The following is an 11936-nucleotide window of genomic DNA, read 5'->3' on the forward strand; positions in this document are numbered from 1 at the left end:
CAGGAATTAAGAAGAAATGAATAAGGTTGGTACGCATGAAACGAGGAGAAAAGAGAGACAAAAGTGTATTGAAAAGAAAGAAAGGTGCATTAAGTGTGGGATGACAAACAATACAAAAGGGATGGAGCAAAAGAGAAAAGCTTATTAATGCCTTAAGTATCTGTGGTGTTCAGTTAACCCTTTAAATAAAATTTAGGTTTGATTTACTTTGCCTAAATATTTAGATTTGTTTCGATTTACTTCTTATCAAATTTCTCATTTTTTGTTTCTTTACATACATAATATTTGGCGGTAAAATTTTGTGAGGTTATAGATTACAACATACCATATGTCACAATAATGTTTTTAGAGTTTTTTAATGATTTTATATGTTGGTGTTCCCTTCGTTCAAATTTATAAGTCGTTTTAGCTCTTAGCACAAGAATTAAGAAATGAAAAAGGATATCGCGCTGAAAACGAGGAAAACAGAGATAGAGATAGAGATGCATAGTAAAGAGAAAAATATGTATTAGTAAGTGAGAACGATTTATAATTTGAGAATATTTGATAAGCTTAAAGTGATTTATAATTTGAAACAGGTGGGGTAGCATGTGAGATAAAATAATGCATAAATATACATCCTTATCCATCTCCCGGCTTCGCCATGTGTACTGTGTCCCCTTGGTAACACATTCCCAGAACCATAGCTAGCATCCACCAGCGTGAAGAACCAGGAGATAGAGCATGGAGCACGCGGCGCAGAACCTCGCAAGCAATGTTGGGCAGCTGCTGGCCGCGGAGTATCGGCAGCTCCGCGGCGTTGGCGGCGAGATCGCCGAGCTGCGCGACGACTTGGCCACCATGAACGCCCTCCTCCGGATGCAGTCGGAGGCCGAGGACGGGGCCGTTGACCACTTCGTCCGGGAGTGGATGAAGCAGCTGAGCGAGCTCGCCTACGACTCAGAGGACTGCATCGACCTGTACCTGCTCCGCATCAAGTGCCGCCCGGGCGAAGGCGTGCGCGCCAGGGCGAGGCGCCTGCTCGCGACGTTCTCCCCTCGCCGCAGCCTCGCCGGCGAGGTCAGGGCGCTCCGCGCCCGCGCCCTCGCCATCAGCGAGCGCCACGCGCGCTACGGCGTCAGCCGCGACGCGCTCATGCGCCGCTCCCCTCTCTTACCTGCCCCTCAGATGCTGACGTCGACGGCCTCCGCCGCCGCCGCACCTAATCAGCACGCGCTGAGCCGTGCCAACGAGCAGCCTGAGCACAGCCGGGTCGTCGGCATCGAGGACCAGGTCGACGCGCTGGCCGGCCGGCTGAGTCCTGCCGTCGAGGGAGAGCGCTATCTGAAGGTGTTCTCCGTCGTGGGGTTCGGGGGCGTCGGCAAGACCACGCTGGCCATGGAGGTGTGCCGGCGGCTGGAGCCGGAGTTCCCGTGCCAGGCCTTCGTTTCGGTGTCTCAGGCGTTCGAGCCGAGCAGGGACCTCAAGCCGCTGCTCAGGCGTGTGCTGGAGCAGATCGTCAAGACCAAAGCAGAGAACGAGAAAGGTATCAAGGAAGATGGGTCGCTTGGTGACATCGACGGCTTGGATGCTGATCTGCTGGCCCGAAAGCTCGCGCACAAAGTCAAGGACATGAGGTACCGGTTCTGCAAATGCACAATTATCTTTCTCTACTTCATAACCAGCCAGTATGATAACAAGTTAGAAAACACAAATTATTTATCATGGGAATTATATTGTGAATTGCCGTGTTGATATGTACTAGTACCTTTTTTAAGAGGAAAGTTGGATGCGCATACACACTAAAAGTTTTAATACTTTTTATAAACATACCTCAACGATTTTAAACCTTGGCAATAATTTATGGATCTAGCTAGCACAATAATTTTTAAAATCTATAGGGAATTTCAACTCCAGTTCAACTTGTTTTGAAAATGCTGCAACCACCTCTTCATCGTCAGACATTGATCGAAACCTGTGAGGTCGGTTGCTGGTCGGATGAGAGAAACATGTAGATTTGGCATTGAAATGGTTTGTAACAGAACAAAACACTTTTACTGCCGGACTATATACTATAGTAGTATTAGCATAACATAAAGGAAGTTATGACAGCAACTGGTAATTAATTTCACATGATCCATCCGAATATAATCCTTTACATAGTAGTTGTAAAACTTAAACAGAAAGAGCCCAAAGTAAACTGTCTCACACCTTGGGGTAACCCGCTTTTGAATGTGCAACACAATTAACCTAGGGTGTACTTATGACTAAACAGGTACCTCATTGTACTGGATGATGTATGGACCGTACGAGCATGGGAGTCAATCCAATCGGTTTTACCAGAGAACAATTGCAACAGCAGAATAATTGTGACCACTAGGATGGAGACAGTGGCCAAAGTATGCAGTCCGGCCAGTATTGTTAAGGGACATTTCATCCATTATATGGAACCTCTCAAGCTCGAAGATTCCAAAAAGTTGTTTCTGAGCAGAGCATTTGGCTCTGTGGATGCCTCTTATCCCACGGAGTTCAACGATGTAATGGACAATATCTTAAGAAAATGCGGTGGACTGCCACTGGCCATAGTTAGCATTGCCAGCGTTTTGGCAGGCTACAAGTCATCCGGCAGTATAGACAAGTGGGAAACCATATGCAAATCAATAGTTTCTCAGATGGAGAGCAACCCTACCTTGGAGGGGATCAGGCAGATTGTCACAGTCAGTTTCAACCACTTACCTCATGAGCTCAAGGGTTGCATGATGTACCTTAGTATTTTCCCTGAGGATTACGAGATCAGTAAGGACCGACTCTTGTGCAGATGGATCGCCGAGGGATTGGTCTTGGAGAAGCAGGGGTTGACACAGATGGAGGTTGCAGAATCCTACTTGGACGAGCTACTGAGTAGGAACATGATCAAAGCCAACCGTTTGGACGAGCACAAGAGGGATCAGTCGTACCAGGTGCATGACCTGCTTCTCGAGATCATGGTGTCCAAGTCCTTAGAGGCTAACTTTGTTAGCCTGAAAGGAGGGCGGTACGACGGGATGTCGTACGACAGGATCCGTCGCCTCTCCATACATGACAGCGCCGATGTTGGTGCATATTCAACTTCCAAGGTAAAGGTAACAGTTGATCACCGAGGCACCCAAGAGGTGAACCTGCAGCATGTTCGATCACTGAGTATGTTCCAGCTCCAAGGGCACAAGCTCCTTGACCAACTAGGCGACTTCGCCTTGCTGAGGGTGCTTGACCTGGAAGGTTGCGAGGGGGTAACCAACAAGCATGTGAGGTACGCTTGTCAGTTGCACCTACTCAGGTTCCTGAGCATGAAGAATACAAATATCAGCGTGGTGCCTCCTCAAATTGGGAATCTGGAGCACCTACAGACGCTCGATGTACGGACAACCCTTCTTGATCACCTGCCTGAAACTGTCACGAAGCTGGAAAGACTCGAGCGCCTCAAGTTCTCCAAGAGGGGCTTGGATATCAAGTGGGTGTTGCCCCGGGGCCTCAGCAAGATGAAGGCGCTTCGCGATGTGGGTTTAGTGCGTCTCGGAAATGACTCCCAAGTCGCCCGAGAGGTGGGTGAACTTGAGCTGCTACAGACGTTGGACCTGCACATCGGCCACGAGACCGTTGACGAGGAGGTTCTCCGACAGCTTGCCTTGTCCCTGAGTAAGAGGTACTCTGTCAGGTGTCTTAGCTTGGTAGACATAAGCAGTGCAGGGAAGATACTGAACTTTCTCCATGACCTGCCAACACCACCGCGCCTCCTCCGGTCTCTCGGAATCAGCGGTGGCATCAGCCGGTTGCCCAGCTGGGTCGGATCACTCACGTACCTCGTTGACTTCGCCATGATGGGCACAGACCTTGTTGGTGATGAGCTACTTGGTGTCCTGTGTGAGTTGCCCAACCTCAAGACCCTGCGTGCCTCTTGGAAAAGCTACAGAGAGGATGAGCTAGTCGCGCGCACGAACCATACATTTCCGGTGCTCAGAGACCTGTGGTTTGGTGAAGGCGTTCTGCCCAAAGTTCTCCGGTTTGAGGAAGGGTGCATGGCAAAGCTTGAAACGCTCGAACTGCGTATTCGTAGCCATGATGAGCTGGAGACTAGCATCGTTGGCATCGAGCGCCTGACGAACCTGAAAATGATCACGCTCAAGGGTGATAAGGACAACCCTGCACTTTACCATAGACTGTCGCAGCTCAAGGATGAGAGAGATCGACGCCCCAAGTCCAATCAATTCCAGGTTGCAGTAAAATACTACTTGTGATTATTTTGTCACCTTCCTTGGTCAGGACTATCAAAATAACTACTTCGACATGTTTGCTTGTTTCAGTGTTGCTTTTTACTATTTTTTATATATGTTGTTATTCCAAATTCATTACCTGGCCCAAGCTCTCACATGCTAGAGCCCCTCATGTCGGGGTATGTGGAGAAGGTTTTCTTCTAGTAATGCAATATCTGGGGGTCTTCCCCCTGGCCGGCCAACTTTTTTTCTTATTCCAAATTCATTTTGTTTCGGAATGCGTGTAGGTAATTACTACATTGTTGTAAACATTAAATTCTTCTACACCTGATGCTATACTTGCTTGCATTACTCACGTATTATCGCTTTCTTGTAGAAGCAGACACCGGTTGTTTGGTACTGGCTCGGTCCATCTTTATCGCTATCGTTTTAATAAACTTTTTATTTGTATTTTATTACAATGACATATTATGAAGTAATTATTGATCAAAGAATTGTCCTAATGAAATGAAATACACCTTGTAAGATGGACAAAGGAAGTCATGTACCGTGTAATATTCTGGGAAGCTTATATACTGCCTAGGTGGCAAATACGAACCTCCTCCGAACAGGATAATGTATGTGCAGTCTATACGCAGTTGCTTTGAACTAATTAAAATTTTGTGAGCAGTAACTTTGCTTCAGCTTGTTGGTAATCTATTGGAGTTATTTTTTCCCAAAGAAAGCCGAAAACTTTGCACATAATTCGGTTGATAAAGGGCTACATGCAGATAATCATCTTGGTGTGATGGGCAATTTGGACAACTAGAAATATTGGATTTTTTATGAAGTCGATCCCCAAGTACAGAATTGCCGGCATAAGTTTTTTCATGAGCTGTCCTTACTCACTTGTAGAGATAGTAGCAAATCATACAGCAATAGATACTTGGAGTTAGGATCTCCATTTTTGTTTTTTCTTTTGTTAACTTTGTTTGTACATACTATTTTGAAAAAGTTTTTGTGGGGGCTTGCCTTTCCAGTTTCTTTGTGAGCATTTCACTATAGCAAAGCGTCACATGTGGCGGCGCCCCGACCAACCCATCCACTATGCTCATAGCTACAAATCAAATAATTGTAGCACGTCTCCAGTGACCTACTCCGACCGTGATCCTGATCGATTGTGGATTTTCGCACGTCTGCGGGGCTTGCATCCTGCACGACGTCTTGGGTTCGAACTCTTTTTTTTTATAGAAAAGAGAAACTTTATTAATTTCAAATTAGATACATCGTCTTGAAATGTTCCCGGCCTCTGCCCTAATGACACGCATCCTTACAAAAGAGTTTTTGATAGAAGCCAAGCACACTAATAGCTGTCAATCCTAAGACTAGACTGCCACACATGCACTCGGACAAAAAAGTCCTTGGCCACCTAGGCCAAAAAATGCGACGCCGCCACAAGGTTGTCCTGCGAAGAGGGCCGTTGTAGGATAGCTCATGTTCGTAGCCAATGTGTAGTCGCGAAGATAACCTGCAAGAAAAAAAAATTGTTATCAAATACCACCGCATTTCTGCAGCGCCAAACAGATCAGCAGAGGGCTGCAGCACCTACAAGAACAGGTGGTTTGTAATCTTTTCGTATACCATTCAACTAGTTTCCAAACATATTAGATATACTACTTGATTTAGGTAAACCCCAAGCTGCTTCGGTTCGAACTCTGATTGATTCTGACACATCCTGTAGCAGATTGGTTTGGAACCAGATCGTGAGGCTAGTTTTTTGATCGGTTGTTTCCGAAGATGCGGTTGGGGTGATCAAGGGGATCCTGCTAACGGTTCTGCCCACCCGACGCCGTGATCTAGGGTCGCGATCAGGAACTGCTTCTCGAGAAGGAACCAGACAAGGGAGGATCGGAAATTGGACGAGAAGAGGAAGATTGAGTAAGAGCAATGAGTGCTATCGTTTGGAACTGTCGAGGGGCAGGAAATTCTTGCACAGTTCAGGAACTGCGTGCCTTCGTAGCGGCACATAATCCCAGACTCGTCTTCCTGTCTGAAACATGGCATTCAAAATCTTGGATGGAGGTTAGGTTTTCGGAAGTGTTTTACAGTTAAGTCTAGTAATCAAGGAAATAAAGGTGGAGGCCTTGTGCTTTATTATGATGAGTCTCTTTCAATCTCCTTACAATCTTATTCTGAACGCCATATTGATGTCCTGATCAAAGATAGGAGGATCCGGTTTGGCGAGCCACGTTTGTCCATGGTGAGCCAAGGCCGGAGAATCGCCACAAAATGTGGAATACACTACGTTCCATCCACGCTGCTGTGAGAGAACCTTGGGTGGTTATTGGTGACTTTAATGAGGCGATGTGGCAGCATGAACACTGTTAAAGTAGAAAGAAGAGACTAGAATTTAATGAACACAGGATTCATTTATTGATTGAATGAACAATGTGATTACATATTTATACATGGTGAAAGGGTGTGTCCAAAGGTCATGTCCCTTAGTGATTAGGCCCCTTCATGAAAGGTTCACATCCTTTCATGAAATGTCATGTCTATCTACTAAGAGGTGCCTCTCTATAAAGGGGTGCCAACTAATTGATCACTATAAATATAATTCTAACACTCCCCCTTGATCATTGATCAATTAGCTTCTTGTATGCTTCATGTAATCTTTGTTCAACTCCTCCAAAAACCATGTGGGAAAAATTTGAGGAGAAACCAAATTGTATATTGATATGCCATTAAAACTCCTCAAAACCCAGTGGGAAAATAGGAGAAAATGATATGACATATATAGATTATTGTCTCATCACAAACTCATATGAGAAAACCTTGAAAAGGAAAAAATCATAAATAAGTTTGGAGATCAATAACATGATCTGTGGATCATATTCGAATAACCTCTCCCAAAACCCAATGGGAAAAATATGAGGAGGCATAATATCCTTGATACCTTCTTAAAAACCCTTGTAGGGAAAACAGAAGATATGACATCCAATATGTCTTGAATATCACCTTTAAAAACCCCGATGGGGGAAAATAGGAGATATGACATATATTCTTGTATTAATATTACCTCATTAAAACCTTTATGAGAAACCGTTCCAAGGAAAAACTCATATAGGAAAAAGAGTACAATATGATGTTTGAGTAGGTTATAATTTCAAGAGAGTCTCCCCTGAGCCTTGCAAAAATAAAAGTCCTTGTATACCAATTCCACAATTACATTTCTAGAATGCAGTTGTCGGTAATGACTTTTGTGAGCGAAATTCACGAGATTATCTCATAATCCATTTTTGCAAGATGTTTAGCAATATATGTTAGTAATACTGCTTCTGTATAACCTTTTATCATCCGAGCAATACAAGGCGTATTATCCTTGCAGATAATCTAAGTGATTAAAAGAAATCACAATTAATCATTCAGTGAAGTTATGCATATTTATGTAATGCTTCGGAATGATAGGTGAAGTTACCATTACAATTTATTTTTATAACTCCAATGAAAATTTTACTACCAAAGCATCAGTCAATAGTCTGGCAATACGAGGATTAGCTAGCCAGCGTCTTGATATCCCACTTTCATCACATCATAATTTATTCATAATAAATCAAAACCTTTGGGTACCATTTGATATCTGTGGATATCCTCTTTAACTCCCACCTATATGGTGTTATTGAGTTGCGCTATTATGAACTATAGCAAGGTATCTACAATTGCAGTATTAGGCATGTTGCGATTTGTAGGATACATATATAAGCGCTTTAATGGTACTAAGGATGTCATCCCACGGTCTTTATGGAAAATAATCCATCTTTAGGGATTGACTGACTATAAGTGTTGATGGATATGACTTTCCAATATATTTAAATATTGGTATACTGTATCAATTGTATATTAGTAAACTGATGTGCATGCTTAAGTTGTAGACTTAAGTATAGTTTGGTTTTACCCAAAGTCATCTCAAAATCCGTCGTAAAATGATTGCTTGTTTATGTGTTGAGATGATAAAATTCATTCCAGAATTTATTTATAGATGCACATATGCAATCATAACAACTGGAGTAATCCTTATATGGAAGATACTCACTTGTTCAGTTGTACCACATCAACTTAACCTTTTCAAGTCTCCATGACTTGAGTTATACACAATATATGTTGCGACTTCAATTTCGATGCAGAAAACAAAATCCGTGGTATATTTGAATCTATCAAATTCATTTGATCTGCCAACGATTGAATATGGGAACATAATTTTCACACATACCATGCGGGTATGTTGCTCACTCTCTGTGTGAAACCATGTGCTACAAGTTCTCGCTATTTTCACCACCTTGCTTTCATAAAGAATGCATTATGAGAAGATATTACTATCCTAAATACTTCTCAGTACTGAACGAGAACACTTCTCCCTAGTATCGTGAAAAATACTATAGCATCTGAGGTTTAGTCCCATACTGAGAATGGAAGGGAGTGCAGAGCAACTTAAATACCAGCCCAGGGGGAGTTAGTTAATTCCGGATCGATCCTTTTGCGCGAAGCGAGGATGAAAGCGCAAGAGAATTAATTAGCAGGTGTGGTTTACTCAACGTGTAGAGTAGATCTTAGTCGTTCTCCCGGGCCGGGTCGTTACAATTATCAGTAGAGATCTGATGTGATGACACTTTTGATGAGTAAATGCATATGGTAGACTATTTGTAGTGTGTTACAAATATAAGATGTTCTGAACTGTGGTTCAGATATTCTTTGATGCGTACGTGGATTTGAGGGTTGAATTTGTGTACCATTCACTTTGGATTCCTGGCATTATATATGTGGTATTTATCTCCCCTAATGCCAGGAACTACCCTCAATAGTGTAATCAGTATACAGGCTGTAAATTAATCCTCTATGAGTGATCAAAGGTACTTATAAATGACGGATAATAATACCTCCTAATAGATCCTCAATGCCATGAACATATACTGAGGTGGTGACATCGTTATGTGTAAAACATAATCGACACACAGATGGGAAATATTTGGCTGAGGCCAACCTCCATGTACTAACTGCAACGGAGGGAGCCGTATGATTGCAGTTTAATAAATTTGTTGGAATAATGTGGTGTGTGAGTCCGCATTTAACAAAGTAAATTGCAATTCTATTTCATTGGTCATACTTATAAATTATCTCGATAAGAGATTCAATTAGCCAATGATTAATATGGACATAGAGTACTTAATGATACAGTTTCCAAAACCAAATAATTCCATGAGATTGGATTTGATCTCTTGACTGAGATAATTTGCTCTATTTTTTTAAAAAAATATGAACAATGAATTTGGTAAAATTGTGGTGCCTTATGAGTAAGGGACACATGTGGAACTATTTTCAAATACATTGGTAAGCATTTTAGAGTACCTATATAATCCTTTGAATGGCTCGTTTTTCTTAAATTTTAAGGTAATAGGATCTTCAACTATATTCCCTTGTGACACATGAGGTGCACATAGAATCTGAGGATTCTAGAAATGTAAGCCATGACCAATAGAATTGATAATAATTTTTCTTATCATCCCTTAGGTCCAATAACCAAGGCTATCATGCCAAGTCATGATTTAATCAAGATTGAAAAATTATTCTGTACACAACATTTCCGGATTGATGTATGTATAATACACCCCAGAAGAGATGAAAAGATCTCTTTTTATGAACGTTTAGTTTCCTATCCATTATACCAATTGAGTGCTGCTAGTTCGTCATTACTCTTAGTAATAGATTTCAATATGAAATCATATAAATGGATATTGTGAAAACACATAGCGGTGTTCTTGGATTTAGATGCGTGAGTGCATCCACGATTAATAATTGAATACCGTAACAAGAGTATGATCTCCATGATCATATTAGTAAGGATGGCAGCAGATCGGGTTCGGAGTGGATATTCGCGGATTTTGGGTTTGCGGGTTTCAGATTCGGGTTCTAGTTTTCACCCGCGGATTTGCGGGTTCAGGTACCCAAAACATTTCGGGTTTGTGACGGATTCTAGAATAGACCCGTAGAGCTCCAATGGAGGCCCGAAACATTCAGCCCAATAAAAACCCATTAGAAACCCTAGGTGTATAAACTAACTATCCCCTCAACCCACCTCTCAAGTCTCAGTCTCCCCAGTCCCCACCCGGCCACCCCCGCACGCCGCACCCTCGCCCCCCGCATCGTCAGGCGTCTGCCCAGCGCCCCAACCCCCAGCCGCCGCCACCCTCTGGTCCCTCCGACCCTCCCTGGCAACGGCGCATCGCTGCATCTAGCTCGGCGCAGCGCCTCGGCGGGCGGCGGCTCCTCGGCGCGCGGCACCTAGGTGGGTTCTCGCCTCCTCGGCGGCTCGGTCAGCCGCTCTGCGCGGCGCCCCCGCCCAGGGGTCCCACCCGCCCGGCGGCCGCCCCGCACGGCACGGAGGACGGGAGGAGGCTGGAGCAGGACTGCAGGAGGCCACCCCCACGCCGCAGTGCTGCACGGATGGAGGCCGCGCCGCCGCAGTCGCAGTCGGGCGCGGAGGCGCCCCGCATACCGACTGCCCTCCACTCCGTGAACCCCGCCCTCGGCCCCTCTTGTTCACGCTCTGCCCTCACCCCACGACCGCGAATCAAGCAGGCTAGGAGGTATGGCGGCATAGCCCTTTTCTTGATCTTGAATTTCATGCATCATCCCCCAAACCCATGTATGTTTTTTCCTTTTTGCTTTTGACAGGAACTCAGGAAGTGAGCGATGTCATCTTCTGGTGCTTCAAGTGGATCTCAAGCTGTTGCTGCATCCCAATCTGTGGAGTGCTCCCTATGTAGTGCTACTTTGTTTGTAATAATCTCAACTGTAATATGTTGTTTGGAATGTTGTTGTTTCCCATGTTTGTTGGATTGTTTTGCTTCCCATGCTTGTTGGGAACTTGTTGAAAACCTAGAAATGTTATTGCTGGTTTGTAAAAAAAAATCGGGTTTCGGATTACCCGTAAGGTTTCGGGTATCCGAGGGTTTCGGTTTTGGGCATGAATTTGCACCCGAATTGGAGTTCGGGTTCGGGTTTTAGGTTCGGATTTCGGTTTTAGGTGCCCAAATAGTCGACTCGAACCGAACCTGACCCGTTGTCATCCTTACATATTAGCGGGGCAGTGCTCTACGAAACAAATTTTCTTTTCAATCTAGTTGGATCATAAATAAACATTAGTGGCTCTGTTCTGCTGGCTGCTTCCAGCCAACCAACAATATTTTTCTCTCACAAGTCACAACAAACCAGCCACCAGTCAGCCAGTAGCATCAGCCGCAACCAGCAGAACAGAGTGAGTATGAATTTTAACTCATACAAGATATGAATATCATGTACTATTACATGATATCTATGATGGACAATATATTTTACGTAGTAGTACAATATTCAACTAATGTCAATTCCAGGATAATATGAAGATTTTTTTGTAGATCTCATTTATTGAAGTGAGCTTCAAACTTATCTCCTTAAAACTCGACTACCTCCAATGGATTGGAGGAATGATTCAAGCAAATGTTTAATTTGGTATGCATGTAAACCGTATAACCACACTTTTTGGACAAATGTGAGACTTGCCATTATGGTCATTTTTTTAAAGAAAAATGACATGTGTATTAGAGACCCATTTCTCTATAAATTACCATTTAACTTAAAACTATGATAAATGACTAAGTAAACAATTACTTAAGATCTGGCAATATTACATTC

The 11936-nt window shown here is 43.6% G+C and overlaps 1 protein-coding gene across 1 annotated transcript; it reads left to right on the top strand.

Moving 5' to 3' along the window:
* Positions 1-640: 640 nt before the first annotated feature.
* On the top strand, positions 641-4580 carry LOC120712243 (disease resistance protein Pik-2-like). Its single transcript, XM_039997995.1, has 2 exons — positions 641-1616; positions 2255-4580. The coding sequence occupies exons 1-2, from the start codon at positions 724-726 to the stop codon at positions 4251-4253; spliced, it is 2892 nt and encodes a 963-aa protein (XP_039853929.1). The 5' UTR covers positions 641-723; the 3' UTR covers positions 4254-4580.
* Positions 4581-11936: the final 7356 nt, after the last annotated feature.

Source organism: Panicum virgatum, chromosome 6K (genome assembly GCF_016808335.1).
Source record: "Panicum virgatum strain AP13 chromosome 6K, P.virgatum_v5, whole genome shotgun sequence".
NCBI classification, from domain to species: Eukaryota; Viridiplantae; Streptophyta; class Magnoliopsida; order Poales; family Poaceae; genus Panicum; species Panicum virgatum.